The sequence below is a fragment of the Chinchilla lanigera genome, unplaced genomic scaffold (genome assembly GCF_000276665.1).
Source record: "Chinchilla lanigera isolate Chin_1 unplaced genomic scaffold, ChiLan1.0 scaffold00213, whole genome shotgun sequence".
Lineage (NCBI taxonomy): Eukaryota > Metazoa > Chordata > Mammalia > Rodentia > Chinchillidae > Chinchilla > Chinchilla lanigera.
The window spans coordinates 188,069-206,679 of NW_004955614.1; the positions used below are offsets into that span (position 1 = coordinate 188,069).

Consider the following 18,611-nt stretch of genomic DNA (forward strand, 5'->3'; position numbering starts at 1 on the left):
TATGTTGTAAAATGTTGTATGTCTGTTAATGTTTCCCTCCTTTTATCCTTAAAATAAAAAAAAAGAACAAAAATCATACTATTATCTCAATAGAGGTAGAAATCAAAATTCCAACATTTTCACAAGACTAGACAAAGTAATCCTAAAATTCATATGGAACCAGGAGAGATGCAGAATACCAGATGCAATCCTGGATAACAAGGGCAAAATAAGAGCCATCACATTCTCAGACCAGAATTTATATTTTAAAGCTACTGTAATGATTGAAACAGTATATCAACTTGAGAAGTTTACACGTTTAATTAAGGGGCTCAACAGGGAGCTGAGTCCTTACTTTGTAAACATCCTCATCCTGTGCAAGAGGAGGACATGGAGATTGTGTGAGTGCTACACGTGCCTTGGAGAGATGATAACCTGTTTACAGTATAAGGGAGGAAAAGAGGCTTGCTCTTCCCCTTCTTGTTCTTGCTGATTTTGCTGTTTTCTTCCACTTTGAACTGTTACTCCTGTGCTATGCCACCCTGCCTTAGAGCCAGTTGATTATGGACTGAAACCTCCACAAATTGTGAGCTAAACAAACCATTCCTTCCTTACTTTGGGGGGTCGGTATTTTGTCCCAGCAATGAGAGAAAAGCAACTAATGCAGAATTTGGTACCAGAGAAGTGAGGTTGTTGCTGTGCCTATACTTCACCATGTGGTTCAAGAGCCTGTGTGAATAGCTTCTGGGAATAATTTGGAAACGTTTGGAGATGTCACCTGAAGGAGTAAGGCTGGCACATCTTAGGCTCTTCTGTATGGGAGATTCTAGTCAGACCTCAGTAGATCAGAAAGCTGACAGAAATTCTGCCAGTAAAGATCAGGCACAGGAGGTTTCTGCTGAGAAGGACTGCATTGGGTGCTGGACTCCAGATGATGTGTGTTATGGCTTTGCAGAAAGCTTTGCCTGCATTTTGCTCATGTGCAGAGACTTTGCCTGAGATTGAGATTGAAGGTAGTGGATTAATTATTCTGGCAGGAGAAATTTCAAGGCAGATGAATGTTAAGGCTGTGGCATGGTATTGTTAGGAGCTTTTAGCCAGCTCTATATTAAGAATCAAGAGCAAAGTGCCCAGCAGGATGTTTTAAAATGTGAGTTTAACCAGATAGAAAGCTCCAGTAAAGCTGTGGACTGCAAACGTAGAGCTGAGGAGATCTTGATTGCTGAGAAGGAACAGGAGAATAGAGAAGATGGCTTGAGCACATAATAAGAAGCATCAAGTCTCCACCCTTTACAGCCTCAAAACTGCAAAAGTGAAAGACTTTGCTCTGAGAAGAAAGCCAGAGTATGATGTTCCAGAATTGTGGTGGCCATACCATGTTCCAGAATGGTTACAACATAGAAAATTTGTTCCTCAGAATCAGGTTCAGAGTGCCCAACAATCCAGGCACTCGACCTCTATAGCCAAGAGAGAGAAAAGCCTGGCTACTGCTCCAAGGGGGAGCAGACCTTGGCATAATCCCTAACGTGGTGGTTTCAGGTGCACACAGAATGCAATAGCTATGGTGATAAAAGGCTTCCAACTATATTTCAGAAGGACTGGGACGTCAGGGAGTATGCCCCCGAGAGGGCAGTGTGTGAAGCTGTGAGTGTGAAGCCAAAGGTGCTGTGGAGACCCCAGAAGTTTGGAAAAGCTAGGAATATTGATCATCTAATGAAAGCTGCAAGGAGGAAGCAAAAATGGGCCTAAAAGAGAAGCTGTGGGGCTGTTACCACCAGAAGCTGCATAGTGGTAGAGTCATGTAAGTTCTTGGGAGCTCAGAACTTGACATTCAGATGCTAGATGTGAAACTATAGGACTTAATATTTGCCTGCTGGATTTTGGACTTGCTTTGGTTCCAACCCTTTGTATCCCCCTGTTTGTAACTTTTGGAGTGAAAATGTTCATCTTTTGCGATTGAATGTTGGAAGTGTTTAACTTTGCTTTCATTTGTATGATGGCTTTCAGCTAAGAGCTGCCTTACATCTCAAAGGAGATTTGAGACTTGGACTTTTCAGCAATGCTGAAACTGCTAGGACTTTGGCAACTCTTGCAGTTGGATTAAATGCCTTTTGTATAAAGGTATGTGCATGAGTCTTTTGGGGTCCAGGGGCAGAATATTATGGTTCTAGTGAAATATAATCTTGATAAACTTAATACAGGTTCTTAAGGATTGTTAAACCTGTTATAATGTTCAAGTTGTGAAATGTTAAGAATAAGCATGCCTTTGTGTCTGCAAACTGATTTAAAGAATTGTGTCTGGGCCAAGTTGACAAGGGGGGATTGTGATGGTTGATACATTGTCAACTTGAGAAGTTTAGAAATTTAACTACGGTCTCAGCAGGGAGCCAGGATACTAACTTCTAGACATCTTCATCTTGTGCAAGAGGAGGGCATGGGGATTATGGAAGGCTACACCCACCATGGGGGGATGATAGCCTGCATACAATGTAAGGGAGGAAAAGAATCTTGTTCTCCCCATTTTTGCTCTTGCTGATTTTGCTGTCTTGTCCTGGCTTGAATTATTGCCCTTGTACCCAGCCACCCTGCCTTGGAACCAGTTGATTATAGACTGAAACCTTCACAAACTGTGAGCTAAACAAACCTTCCCTTCTTTAATTTTAGCTGCTGGGCATTTTGTCTCAGCAACAAGCAAAAAGTAACTAGAACATCTACTGTGACAAAAACTGTATGGTACTGGCATAAAAACAGACATGAGAATCAATGAACATTCTCAGAACAGAGAATGAGAAAAAAGCCCCAAGTATATTCACCTATTTGATCTTTGATAAAGGGGTAAAGAATGTACACTGGAGGATAGTCTCTTTAATAAGTGGTGTTCAGGAAACTTGTCATCCACACGCAGAAGATTAAATTTAGACCCCTATTTCTCACCATATATAAAGTCAAAATGAATCAAAGAACTAAATCTTGAAACAGAAACACTTAGCATTCTAGAAAACAAAATATGTAAAGTACTTGAAATCATAGGCATAGGCAAAGACTTTTGAACAGAACCCTAGAGGCACAGGAAACAGTTTTAACAATGAACAAATGCGATCATATCAAAGTAAAAAGCTTCTCCATAGCTAAATAAACAATCAACAAAGCAAAAAGACAGATGGGAATTTTTTTGCCAGCCCCTCTTCAGACAGAGGACTCAAATCAAATAAACAAATGGGTAGGTGAAATGACTAGACAATTCACAGAAGTAACACAAATGGCCAGCCAATAATACATAAAAATGTTTAACATCACTGGCCATTCAAAAAATGCAAATTAGAACAATGCTGAGATTTCATCTTGTCTAGGAAGAATGACCATCATCAATAAATGAAGTAATAACAAATGCTAGAGATATTGAGGTTTAAAAGGAACCCTCATAGAGTACATTGTTGGAGGGGAAGAAAACCAGTATAAACAGTATAGAAATCAGTATGGAGACTTCTAAAAGAACTGTAGCAAGAAATTCCATTTGACTCAGCTATTACCCTTCTAGATATCCTTCCAAAGGAATTAAAGACATCATATTAAGGTGATACATGTATACCCATGTTTATAGCAGCACAATTCACAATAGCTAAATCTTGGAAATGATGTATATGTCCACCAGTAGTTGCATGGATAAAGAAAATGCAGTGTTTACACACACTGGAGTAGTACTCTTCCATAAAAAATACATTAATACAAGTTATTTGTATTAAAATTGGTACAACTTTAAAGCATAATATTAAGTACAATCAACCAGATAAGCAAGGTTAAATGTCACAAAGCCTTTCTAGTATAAGAAATTGAAAACATATAAACAAGTACCAGAATAAAAGATAAAGAATAAGAAGTAGAGCAATAGATCCTTTTTAAGGTGAAAAGGGATCAAGTGTTGGAACAGAGAGGAGAGAGGTGAGGAAAAGAATGTAAAAAGAAATTAAGATGCGTTATGTAGGGGCTGGGGATTTAGCTCAGCGGCAAAGCGCCTGCCTGGCAAGCGCAAGGTCATGAGTTCGGTTCCCGGTACCGGAGAAAACAAACAAACAAAAAAAACAAAAAAAAAAAAAAAAAAAAAGAAAAAAGATGTGTTATGTATTCTAACTCCCCAAAGAATGTAAAAATTATGTACTACAAACATATGCTAATAAAAATAAAATTTAAAAAAGTGAAAAAACAGTACAGATGTTCTTCAAAAAATGTGAATCAGAATTACCATGTGGTCTAGTAATTCTACTTCTGGGTATGTATCCAATAGAACTGAAACCAATACAATGAAGAGATTTGTCTACATTTATGTTTGTTTTAATATTATTCACCATTAACAAGACATGGAAGCAAATTTTATATATAATATATATTATACATATATTGAATATATAGTATACACAGTATATGTACTGTAGAGAGATATACTATATATAATGTATGTGGTATATATCTACTATATATAGTATATATAGTGTGCCATATATATCAAATGATATGTATATATTCACAGATGAAAAGATTAAAAATATAGTGTATGTGCACTTATGAAATGGATATCTGTGCTGCTTTCAAGTTCACTGTAGTACTTTGAATAATAGCAAACATATGGAAACAACCTAATTTTCCACTAACAGATGAATGGATTAAAAAAATATGATTTAGTCTCCCCCTCTCTCTTCTATATTTATTTCTAAGTATTTTGGAGTTTTTGGATATGATTATGATTGATGTTGTTCACTTGATTTGTTTTTTGGATAGTTCACTGCGAGTGAATAGAAATGCTACCAGAAGTTACATGCTAATTTTTATCTGCAACTTCATTCGGTTCACTTAATCTAAAAGCTTTTTGGTGAAGCGTTATGGCTTTGTATTAAAAATCATGCCCTATTAGGGTAAACCTGACGGACATTACACTAAGTGAAATAGGCTGAGAACAGAAAAACATGTGCTGCATGACCTCACATATATGTGGACTCTAAAAAAGTCAAGTTCATAAAAAGAGAGTTGAGTGGTGGTTGATAGGATCTTGGGCGCTGGTAGAGTAATGGAGCAAGACTGGTCAAAGGGTGCAAAGTTTCAGTTAAATGGAATTAAAAATTCTGGAGAAGAGTTGTACATCATGATTACTATGGTTAATTATACTGTATTGTTAGCTTGAAAACTGCTAATTGTGTAAGTCATAAATATTCTTATGACAAAATAATGTAAGATGATTAACATATTAGTAGATTGATTTAGTCATTTAAAATGTATACATATGTCAGAATATCAGATTTTACATTTTAAATACATGTAACTTTTATTTATTAGTTATAATGAAAAAGAAAAAAATCAATAGCACAAGAAAACAAAATAAAGTGAGAAAAGACTCAAAACCATTCTGGGAAATGACAAGCAGTTTTCTGGCCAAAAGAAATTTACAAATCTCTGATTTCTTATCATTAACAGCTTCTGTATTTTTCTACAATGGGGAAACCAAAGTAATCATATGAGATTATTCTCCAGGGCATACTATCTGAGTCTCTCAATGTGGCAATTCCAGATCTGGGTAGCATCATTTGGTCACTTCCCTCTAGAGCTGTCATTAGTTTCCACTCCCAGTTTGAAACTGTTTACAGAGCTATTTGTGTGTTTGTAATAATCTTGCACAGGACTGGTTTTTATTCTGGGACAAACCAATCTGAATCTTTAGTGACACTATTCTTAGTTCCCTTGGCAAAACAGGTAGGTGAGGAGAGAAGAGCAAAACATCGAAGGGATGAAGTTTCTCTGTTGTAAGAATAGAGAGGGTTTTGGTGACATAACAAAGACTTTTTTAGTTGAGACTGGCTCTGTTATAGTTGTCTTAATTGGTACTCTCCTTTTGTCATTTGCCTAGACTCACACTGATAAATGAATAATAATCTTTGAGCACTGGTCTTGTCATTAATTCCTTGCTGCTGAGTCTTTGTGCCTCTCTTTCAAGTAACAATGTTTAGTTATCTTAAAGTCTAAGATCAGGAAAAGCTAGTCTTGATTTTTTTTTTCATCTTATTTTCAATTGTTACCATAGACAATTTCTATTTTTGAGATTACACTCTTCTCCATTATACTAGAACCTTGAGCTTAACTTTCATTTCTGCTACACAGTATATTTTCTGCTTAAAATGATCCTTGAAATTATCTTTAAATATTACAGTATTTTGCATTTGTTAAACACCAGTTTAATGGCACATTTTCCATTTTGCTTTTTCCAATTTCAGCTGTAGTTATCTCCTATTTAATTCAGGCCTTACAGAGTCTGTGATACTTCTGTGACACCGAACACACTATGTCTATGGGATATGCAGTTAAATGTTGGATAGGTATTGTCTTTACATGTTCTTAACACAGACTTAGTAAATTTTAATTAATAAAGAAAAAAATAAGATGAAAGATAAATAAGTAGCAGTAGGACTGCATTGACCTTAACTGGACATCTGCATCTGTTATTATTTGATGTGTATAAAAAAACAGCCTTTGTATTTTCCATTCATACATAGCAATATATACTGTTGATTCATATTATTTTGTCTTCAGACTCTATATCACTTTGAGTGTTCTTGCTTTGTTTATGTTTGTGATACTGGTATGGTGCTACTGTTCTATTTGTTTGTTTCTCACTACTCTAAATTAAAAAAAAATCAGATGTGGGGCGCAAAAGAAGATTGTTCAGTGATTCGTAGATGGGATCAACACATGCTGTAGCATCTATAGAAATATCTTAGTGAGTACTATTAATATGTACAATGAATGTTTTAATAAAATTGATATTAAAAAAGAATGCCAAGCAGATCTTGAAAATGGTAATTTGAAAGCAAGATATACATTGTATATTGTTGAGTATAAAGTTTGCTATTTTGAGAGCAAAATCTTATTTCCTGAGATGCAGGTATTTGTAGGTTTGCCTCTAATTTACATCATTTTAAAAAATAATATGAACACTACTTTTCCAGATTCCAAGATGCTCCCTTCATGATGCAGATATAAATGACCAGCATTATCTGAGGTGGAGATGAAAGCCTTCAAAAGAGTTTCATTATAAATTTAAAACTGTAGGTAGAGTGGGAAAATTGTGAAAATGGCACTATTTAATTTATCCTCAGAGCAAAGACTCCTCCAAAGCAGTCCCTGCTCAATGGATTTGTGTCTCCATTTAGGAGAAAACTATTCTGTGGCAAATATTGATCATGAAACCTTTCAAGTAAACATGAAATCTAACTTGAGACCAGCTCTAGTTAATCACTTCAGAGTAAGGTACTCAGATACACATCTATATTTAACCTCTATTTATACCTTTATACACAAACTGTTGAAAGTGAGGACAAGGACCTGTAACTTCGTCATCCTTAGTATATATTAAGTACATTCCTTAACTATATGGTAAACTCTGTTTAGATATGTGTCACATCTATCACTTTACTAGTTTCTGCATATTATAAGAGAGAAGGGAGTTATCATCTCCTGCCACAAATTAGGGAAATGAGGCTCAAAGTTAAGGAAATTTCCCAAGGTCATGGAGTAAATTCATGATAGTTTTGAAAATGGGAGATATCAACGTCCAAGCTACTTACAACTCTGCTGTCACATATGAAAGCCTGTCTGTAAAATTTTGTGTTTTTAGGTTCTTTTTTCTTGAAGAGAGGGTGTAAATTTATAGTTTCTGAATTTTGAAATATGAGTACCTAGTGATCTAGAAACTAAGTTGAGGATAAGCAAGGCTTTGGAACTTAATTCACTATAACCTACTAGTAGTAGCTGACCAGATGGTGAATCCTAGGTGGGAGCCCACAGAAAAGCGTGCCATATATCATGCAATCTGTGTTTTTCCAAGTGTTTCATTGAATTAGCAACTCACAGATGTTAGAAGTCTCCCCTCCCCTGATGACTATGAACCAGAATTATCAAGAAAATTAGTGTGAAATTAGAGTTTTAATTGAGTTTTAAAGGGAGTAAACATTTAGAGGCAGGAAAAGTTGTGACAACAAAGATTACTTTAAATCTTCTATGATTGTTGTATTCTTTCCGAAGAGCACCAAAGTAATGAGTAAACATATATAGTAGCAATAGATAATGTCATTTCAGTCCACAGTTTGTTCCTAATAGTCACATTTTATAATGAATTTAATTCTTAATTAAACAATTTAGTGGAAATAATAGACAACTTTGTAAATGCTTGTGAGTGGTGTTAAGTTTAGCCCAGAAATCATGTTTAATTTTGATGTTTTTATTCTTCTTTCTTAGGTTATTTTCTACAGCATCTGTAATTTCTGGAAATTTGCATTTTAGTCCCTAGTTTTGCCAATAGTGTGAATATGAGCAATTGAATTTTCACTTTTGAGTCTTAGTGTTTTGACAGAATTAATGGTGATGTTAGACAAAGACATTTCTTCGATTGAGGAAGCTGCATCATTCAGGTGCTTCTACTTTCCTGCACAAAAGTCTCAATGTGCTTTTATCAGTGGCTGAATATTTTGGCCTGCTTAACAGCGTGCAGTCTCCACCCATGCATTTTCTTCCTCACTCTGTCCTCTCCATTTCATCGGTTTTTCCACACTGAACAGCAGGGGTGGTTCATCTTCTCATTATAGGGTCACAGGTTCCAAATAAGTGAAGAGCAGAGAATATGTTCCTCTAGAATATGGGTGATGGTCTCAGGAAGTGACTGCAAAGCCATTGGAGTTAGTTGAGTATGGAGTGGTTCAGCTCACTGGTGGTCAGCCAGAATTTGAATCATGACACAGTGAGAATTTCCAAGGGGTTGGAGGTAGAGGATATATTAAATTGAATGAAGTTACCATCTAGGCAACATTTCTATGAGAGGATTCTTCAGATTTATGAATTTATGTTTTTAAAAGGAGAAGAATGTCAGTAAACCTGTTCTTCAGCATCTCAGTATCTTCTTAAGGAATAAATCTTCAGGAATTGGTTTCATGGCTCATCATCTGCTATGAATTGATTATGGTGGGAAATTTGGACATGAGAAATGAAACTCCACCATTTTCACCCCCTCCATCAGAAACAAACATACTTTAGGTGGGTATGATCAAAGCCAAGGAGAACATTCTAGTGCCCTCTTATGTTATTGAAGTTTATAATTCTGATCATTTTATAATGGGTTAAAGCCATAAAAATAAAAAAGTTATCTTGGTGGTACAAAATATCCGGGTGGATTTCAGACATAGTCAGCATGTTGACACAAAATATCAAAGCAGGTTGCAATAAAGCACTGAATACTTTTTTAAAAATTAATTTTATTGGTACACTATTATATACATAATGATCGCATTCATCATAGGGAATTTGTACCACCTGTACATAATATACCATGATTCTGAACATGTTAAAGAGAGATACCATTGAACAGAAAGGAAATGGGTAAATGAGCTTGAGGCAATGATAAAGAACAACAATATTTTATTGTTTACAAGTACAGTACTGACCATATACATTTACAGATATATGGATGAACTGAAGATGTACTTCACATCCAACATAGGTACAGAGGCATATGCTTTGGCAGAAACTAGGGTAAAATCCTAAACATTTTTACATTTGTTAGGTTTGGAGAAAAACCTTGAAGGGCCAGATGCAGCTATAGGGAAAACTTTGTTGAGTGCTGTGACCAAGAGAGGGATTGGTGAGATTTGACAGAAATCGTGAAAAAAAAAAAGGAATACTGGATGAACTGAGATATTATGGTAAATGAAAAAGTTCGTAACAAAAAGATAAGTACTGTAAGATTCCAGTTAGATAAAGTATATGCACTAGATAAATTATTTCTAATAGTAACCCAAACTAGAAAAAAAGGGAAAAGGGGATTTTGATTAAAGTTGCCTCATTAACATAGAGTCTCAAATTAGAAAAAAGTTCTGGAGATCTGTTTCACAACAACATGAATATAATTATTATCACTGCATGGTACATTTAAAATGATTAAGATAAATAATTTGTGTCATATTATTACCAAATTTTTGAAAAATGACGATTCAAAAGTAAAGCCTATGAAACATGATGAAAAGAAATTCACATTCTTTGATAAAGCTCATATTGTATTTTCCTCTAACTCTTTTACGTAGATGTGTTATTTAAAATACTTTAGTTTTATTTAACTTAATCTCAATCTACATACTACTCTTTCATTCATTTCCTTTATTTGGAGCTTATTTTCACATTTTAGATCACTCTTTCTTAGATGATGATCTATCCATTAGTTATAGTTAACGTTACCTTTCAATGCATCTCTGTAAATTTTATGGAAAACTGGGTATGAAAATCAACATACAATAGAAATGAAATGAGTTAAGATGGGACTAGATAAAGATGAATAGCGGCTTAATTTCTCTTTGTAAACAACTGAATTATTTTTCTTCTGTACTCTTCATTTTCAAATACTGTACAATTTTTTACTTGCTATCTCTTCCTGTAGGCTTCTGTCAAGCTTTGTTCTTTTTAAATTCTTAATTAATTTCAAGTATAAGATTTTATTTATAGTCTTAAGCATGATATCTTCTCTTCAGTGATGCTTTTATGGTTATAATATTATTATTATAATTATTATTGTTGTTCAGGATGTGTGAAAAAATGGATTGCCAAGTAATTCTCATTCATAATATGAACATACATAATCGATACTGCTATCATTCTTAATAACCATATCTTCTCCATTGTCTCAGATCTCATTCGATGAGCTGCAGCCCCTTTGGCTAGATTAATGGATGGAGGGAACCATTCTGTGGTGTCTGAGATTGTGTTTCTGGGAATCACTCACTCTTGGGAGATCCAGCTCCTCCTCCTGGTGCTTACCTCTGTGCTCTATGTGGCAAGCATGACTGGAAACATCCTCATTGTGTTTTCTGTGACTACTGACCCTTACTTACACTCCCCTATGTACTTCCTGCTGGCAGGCCTCTCCTTCATTGACTTGGGAGCCTGCTCTGTCACTTCCCCCAAGATGATCTGTGACCTTTTCAGAAAGCGCAAGGTCATCTCCTTTGGGGGCTGCATCACTCAGATCTTCTTCATTCATGTGATTGGTGGTGTGGAGATGGTGTTGCTCATGGCCATGGCCTTTGACAGGTATGTGGCCATATGCAGACCTCTGCACTACCTGACCATCATGAGCCCAAGGGCATGCATTTTGTTTATGGGTGCTGCCTGGGGCCTTGGTGTTATTCACTCACTTTTCCAACTGGCATTTCTTATTAATTTACCTTTCTGTGGCCCTAATGTGTTGGACAGCTTTTACTGTGATCTGCCTCTGCTTCTCAGACTGGCCTGTACAGACACTAACAAATTGCAGTTCATGATCACTGCCAATAGTGGGTTTGTCTGTATTGGCTCTTTCTTCATACTTCTCATCTCATATGTCTTTATCCTGTTCACAGTTTGGAGACATTCCTCAGGTGGCTCGTCCAAGGCCCTGTCCACTATGTCAGCTCACATCACTGTAGTCATTCTTTTCTTTGGTCCAATAATAATTTTTTATACGTGGCCACACCCTAATTCTCAAATGGAGAAGTTTCTTGCTCTCTGTGATTCAGTTCTCATTCCTTTTCTGAATCCAGTCATCTACACATTCAGGAATAAAGAGATGAAGGCAGCAATAAAGAGACTTTTTAAGCTATTAATGATTTTTAGAAAGATTTCATGAATAATATAAGATTATTGCTTTAAATACCATGTGGCCTATAAATCACATTTTAGAATTGGTGGTATTTATGTAGCACAAGTAATATGAATATTACTGTATTCTTTAAGAATGTTTCTGTGCTCCTAGCAGGAAGATTTAAAGAAATAAAACCTTAATTAAAAATTTAAATTAATTCAAGATGGGGCTACACAAATATGTAGCAGTTATATTTATTTGTTCCTACCTGGGTTTCTTAGCTTTCTTTTCTGTCAAGAGGGTCAGTTTATTATTATCTTAATAATTATTTATATATTTACTTATAATCTATTTTATTGGTAACCACTGAGCTAATTATTTACCTGTCATTTACAGTTCTTGCTTTTAACAGTAATGTTTCATTTACTTTTCCCTATCATGTGTTAGAAACTATCCCCATCTCATCCAAGTTTTTCAGACCTACTGTAAACTATCATTTTACTTTTTGATATTGAGGATATTGTTAGATTTCTACCAGAAAATTTCTGTTCAGATTTTTATATGTAGTTATGAGCAATCTAATCGCACACTTGAGGAATTCTAATATCTCCTGACTTTGTGTGTTTTACCTTTCTGTTTCCCCTTTCACTGTTTTCCCTTTCTAGTTGCATACTTTTGTTTTAACTGATAAAATCTTAAATCTAAGTAGAATGAGAATGATTATACATGAGCTAAAAATTGGTAGAAGCCATACGAGAAACAGACAAAACTGTACTCAAACATGTAGACTGAGGCAAGTTTCATAACTGATAGAAAAATGAACAGAAAATAAGGTAGGACGTAGAGGAGTAGTATAACATTCTTATCCAATATGATGCAATAAGCATTTGTAGAATAAAATGCCTAATCACAATAGAAAAACACTTTGTTAAATGCACATGGAAGAGATCATATTCTGGAGCACATGACAAATTTTGCAAACATAGTAAGTGAAGTAAATATAAGTGAAATCATAAGAAATAATTATGATACTAATATAACTAAATTAAAAATAGCAAAATAACTCAGAAAGATCTCCAATTACCTGAGAATTAAGCATTTCAAACAACATGTGGATCAAAAAATCATAAAGGTTAATTAGAAAATACATAGAACTGAACAAAAATGAAAATTTATCCAATTGGTAAAATTCAGTTATAGCTACACTTTTAATGAAAAATTAAAACTGGGGCGCTGAACATGTTCTGGGCTGCCTGGGAACACTGCACCAGGTGGTCTGTGATTGGTAACCACCGCTGTTCACATCTGGGCCCTGCCTGGTACATCAGGTGTCTGCAGACCCCAGACACTGAGGTCCATGGTCTGCCCCCACCACAATTCACACCTGAGCCCTGAGAGAGCCAGGTACACTCCATCAACTTCCTGGGGCACTAGACTAGGTGGTCCATAATCCTGCTGCCATGGCAGTCCACATCTGGGTCCTATGCACATCCTGAGCTGCCTGGGGACACTAGACCAGTTGTTCCAAGATCCCCTGACACCACTGTTTGCATCTGGGTCCTGCGCATACCCTGAGCTGCCTGGGAACACTGAATCAGGCAGTCCAGGTTTGGCAACCACCATGTTCACATCTGGGCCCTGTCTGCTGTATCAGCTGTCTGGAGAACCCAGACAGTGTGGCCTGTGATCTACTGTCATGAGAGTTCACAGCTGAGCCCTGAGAGAGCCAGATAAAACTGGATCAACTTCCTGGGGACAGTGGGAAAGGCAGCCTGTGATCCTGCCACCATTGCAGTCCACATTTAGGTCCTGTGTGTGTCTTCACCTGTCTGGGGGCACTCAACCAAGCAGTCCACAATCCGCTGCCATCACAATTCATGTCTGATACCTGGGAGAGCTGGATACACTTCACCCACTGCCTGGTGATCCCAGACTGAGCAGCTCATCTCTGCAGCCACTGATGGGCAAGTCTGACCACCAGAAAAACTAGGGATGATAGGGACTTTCAGTAAGTTGCCAGGAAAGATTGAGACTGAATGTTCTGCCTCTGGCATCAAAAATGACAAGACTAAGAACTCTACCACCCCCCCAGAACAAGTCCAGGAGAAATCAAAGTAGGAGAACTTGGTAGTCACACACCCGAAATCTCTGAAATGATTTCAACAGAAGTAAAGAAACAAGTGCATCAGATCATAGAAGAAATCAGGTTATAAATAATCTCTCAGATAAAAAATGAAATGAGAACAATAATGAAAGAATTGCTCAGCACATCTAAAATAGACATGGATTTAAAAAGTAGACAAGCAGAGGAAAATGATGGAAATGTTAAATGAAAAATATAGGAAAGAACTAGAATGCATGAAACAGATTTAAAGAGAAATCAAAGAAATCAAAAGTCCCATAAAGAGCAGGTAAAATCGCTGAATGAAGCCAAAGGTAGAATTTCAGATTTTGAAGAGCATGTTGCAGCTAATGATCTTGAAAGGATCTCTTAAAATTAACAAGGAACCAGGAAATATCAGTTCAACTGCTGCAAGAAGATGCAAAGAGAAATCATGTAAGATTAACAGGTGTAAATGAAACAGCAAGAGGCAATCCAAGTGACATAAAAAGAATATTTACAGGAACAATAGCAGAAAATTTCCCAAGCATGGAAATAGAATCTGACATACAGGTAACTGAGGCATATAGAACTCCAGTTAGCTATAAACAAAATAAAACTACACCCAGACATTTAATAATCAAGATCTCAGATATCCAGCAAAAGAACAAAATATTAAAAACCATTAGAGAAAAGAAACTGATCATCTATAAAGGAAATCCCACCAGAATCACAGCAGATTTCTCAACAGAAACCATCAAGTCAAGAAGAGCTTGGAGTGAAGCATTCCATGTCCTAAGACAAAACAGCTTCCAACCAGAATGGATGAATCCTGCAAAACTATCCTTCAAATATAATGGAGAAATAAAATATTTCCATGACAAAAAACAACTGAAAAACTTCATGAGTGCCAAACCAACCCTACAAAGAATACTAAAAGATATTCTAAGCAGTGATAAAAATGACCAAAATTTCAAAAACAACAATAGCAAGGAACCCTCAAGCAGAGTAAGCAATTAAGCAGAGAGAAAATGAAGGAAACCAACAGCAAGTAAGTAACATGACAAAGGTGAACCAAGACATTTCGGTTATACTCATTAATGTAAGTGGCCTCAATTCTCTAATAAAAAGAAACAGACTAGCAGAGTGGATCAAGAAACAAAATCCAACAATATGCCATGTACAGGAAATACATTCAACTTAAGGGAAAATTCACTGATTGAAAATCAAAGAGTAGAAAACAATTCTCCATGCAACATGGAACTCAGAAATAAGCAGGAGTAGCTACTCTGTTTATAGAGAATGTGAACATCAAACCGAGAACAATCAAAAGACATAAAGAAGATCAACACATACTTGTTAGAGGAAAACTGCAAGAGAAAGCAATAACAATTATAAATATGTGTGCACTAAATATGGAAGCACCCTGGAAAAACTGGCTTTCCACATGCCAAAGACTAAAACTAGATCCGTGTCTTTCATCATGCACTAAATTAAAGTCAAAATGGATCAAAGATCTAATGGAATAGACTGTAAGAAACAGGCCGAACCACAAACACACTCAGCCACCTAATCTTTGATAAAGGGGCCAAACAAACTCACTGGAAGAATGATAGCCTCTTTAATAAATGGTGCTGGAAAAATTGGCTTGCCACCTTCCAAAGACTGAAAATACACCCAAGGTGAAAACGTTGAAGACATAGGGGTAGGCAGAGAGTTCATGACCAAAAACCAAACTGCATGTGAAACCCTTGAAAGAATCAACAACTGGGATCTCATCCTACTGAAAAGTTTCTGCACATCTAAAGAAATCACCAGCAAAGTAAAAAGAAAACCCACAAACTTGGAAAAAATTTTAGCTGATTGTCCCTCAGACAAAGGTCTTCTATCCAGAACATATAAATTAGAAAACGTCAGCCCTCAAATTCAAAGACCCAATCCAAAAATGGGCAGCTGAGAAGAATACACATTTCTCAGATAAAGAAATAGAAATGGCAAATAAATACATGAGAAAATGTTCAACATCATTAATCATTTGAGAAATGCAAATTAAAACAACACTGAGATTTCATCTCACCCCAGTAAGAATGGCTAGCATTAAGAAATCAACCAGTAACAAATGCTGGCAAGGCTGTGGAGAAATAGGAACTCTTCTTCATTGCTGGTGGGAATGCAGACTGATGAAATCACTGTGAAAATCAGTTTGGAGTCTCCTAAGCAAACTAGGTGTAGAGGTCTTATTCAACCCAGCTGTTCCCCTTCTGAGTATTTTCTCAGAAGATCTGAAAATGTCATCTTACAGTAATATATAGGCACACATGTTCATAGTAGTGTAAATTTGTAATTACTAAACTGTGGAAACAACCCAAATGTCCATCCAGTGAAGGTTGGATGAAAAATTGAGGTACTTTTATATAATGGAATATTACTCAGCTGTAAAGAAAGATAAACTCGAGGCTCTATAAGTAAATGGTCATAACTAGAGACCATACTCATAAGTGAAATAAATCAGACCTGCATGTATAAGCATTGTATTGTCTCACTAGTGTAAGGCCGGAAAGAGTGAATAAAAACTTGGAGGTATGATAAACATTGTGAAAAGAAAGGAAAATGCTCAAAAGTAAAGGGCGACTGGGATGTGGGAAAAAAGAAGGGAAAGAAGGACAAATTATGTAAGTATGTATATACAGGATAGCTAACAGAGTTGTACTACTGTGTTCTATTTCTCTACAGAAAGGAACAGTTAATGATTACTTGTTTAATGAATCTTGTATGTCTCTATTTGTTTTCTTGAGAAACCACTTTGAGGATATCAATATGTCATACAACAACCATGGTTAATTTCCTACAACTTTGCTTGTAGCTCTATCTTGTTTGTATTGTTCTTATGCTATTTTGTAAATGGATGTCTGTTTGTTAATATGTTTTCTTTTTTTATCTCTTAAAATAAAATAAATACATAAGTATTAAAACAGAAGCACTAAATTTATTGGAAGAGAAAGTAGGTAGAAATCTTGAAGACACTGGGATAGGCAGAGAATTCATGAACAAAAATCAGACTGCACAGGAAATACTTCAAAGAATCAACAACTGGGATCCCATCTTATTGAAAAGGTTTTGCACATCTAAGGAAATCACCAACAGAGTAAAAAGAAAAGCCACGAACTGGGAAAAAATGTTAGCCAACTGCCACTCAGACAAAGGACTTCTATCTAGGACATACAAAGAATTTAAAAAAAATCAGTCTCCTCGAATTCAAAGACCAATCCAAAAATGGGCATCTGAGATGAATACACATTTCTCAAATGAAAAAATACTAATGGTGAAAAAATACATGAAAAATGTTCAACATCATTAGTTATTTGAGAAATGCACATTAAAACAACACTGAGATTTCATCTCATCCCAGAACGAATGGCTATCATCAAGAAATCAACCAATAACAAATGCTGGAGAGGCTGTGGGGAGAAAGGAACCCTGCTCCACTGCTCTGGGAGTGTAGATTGGTGAAACCACTGTGGAAATCAGTTTGGATGTTCCTCACAAATCTATGATTGGAAGTCCCATTTAACCCAGCTATTCCCCTTCTGAGTAGTTTCCCAGAAGAATTAAAAACATCATATCACAGTGATGTATGTGCATCCATGTTTAGAGCAAGAAAATTTGTTATGACTAAATCTTAGAAACAACCCAAATGCCTATCCATTGAGGAATGGATAAAAAAGATGTGGTGTTTATTTATTTATTTATTTTTTTGGGTTTTTCCCCGTACCGGGAACCGAACTCACGACCTTGCGCTTGCCAGGCAGGCGCTTTGCCGCTGAGCTAAATCCCCAGCCCCAAGATGTGGTGTTTTTATACAATGGAGTATTACTCAGGTATAAAAAAAGATAAACGTGATGCTTTTGTAGGTAAATGGATGCAACTCGAGACCATAATCATAAGTGAAATAGATCAGATCCATATGTGTAAACATCATATTGTCTCCTTCGTGTAGGAATCTGAAATAATAAGTAAAACTCAAAACACACACTACATGGAAGGAAAGGGAAAGAAATGGCTCAAAGAAAAAATCGACTGGGATGAGGGACAGAGGAAAAAAGAAAGAAGGAAAGAAAAATATAAATATATATATGAATAGCTGCAATAACTGCATTGTTGATGTCTGATGGTATATTGAAAGGAACAGTTCTGCTCAATATTTTTTATGTTCTGATCAATTTTGAATGCTTATATCTGGTAATCTGAGCAACTGATTTGAAGGTAACAATATGCAATGGAATTACCTTGGTAAATTCCTACCATCTTGTCTAGTGAAACTGCATTATGTTTAAATCAGTCTGGAGATTCCTCAGTAAAATAGGATTAGAAGCCCCATTCAACCCAGCTATTCCCCTCCTGGGTATTTTTCCAGAAGAACTGAAAACATCATACCACAATTATATATGTGCACCCATGGTAATAGCAGTGCAGTTTGTAATAGCCAAATCGTGGAAACAATCTAAATGCCCATCCAGTGAGAAATGGATAAAAATGCTGTAGTATTTTATATGATGGTGTATTACTCAGCTATAAAGAAAGATAAACTACAGGATTTTAAATGGATGCCACTAGAGACCATACTCATAAGTGAAATAAGTCTCACATGTGTAAACATCATATTGTCTCCCTAATTTAAGAATCTGAAAGAGTAAATGAACTCTAAAAGTTAAAATGGATAGTGGGAAAGGGAAAGAAACTGTTCAAGGGAGAGAATGACTGGAATGAATGAAAGGAGAGAGGGAAAAATATGTGTGTGTATATATTTATTTATATAAGTATATATATATTTATATTTATACACACACGCACACACACACACACACACACACACACACACACACACACACA

The 18,611-nt window shown here is 36.0% G+C and overlaps 1 protein-coding gene and 1 pseudogene across 1 annotated transcript; both read left to right on the forward strand.

The window, feature by feature from the left end:
- Positions 1–10,726: 10,726 nt before the first annotated feature.
- Positions 10,727–11,665, forward strand: LOC102029032 (olfactory receptor 4F3/4F16/4F29-like). Its single transcript, XM_005414975.2, has one exon. The coding sequence runs from the start codon at positions 10,727–10,729 to the stop codon at positions 11,663–11,665; it is 939 nt and encodes a 312-aa protein (XP_005415032.1).
- A 2,379-nt stretch (positions 11,666–14,044) lies between these two features.
- Positions 14,045–18,611, forward strand: part of LOC102030370 — a 20,716-nt pseudogene continuing 16,149 nt past the window's right edge.

Excerpts from the sequence above, each read along its gene's own strand:
- LOC102029032 (XM_005414975.2), top strand. The coding sequence starts at position 10,727 with ATGGATGGAGGGAACCATTCTGTGGTGTCTGAGATTGTGTTTCTGGGA.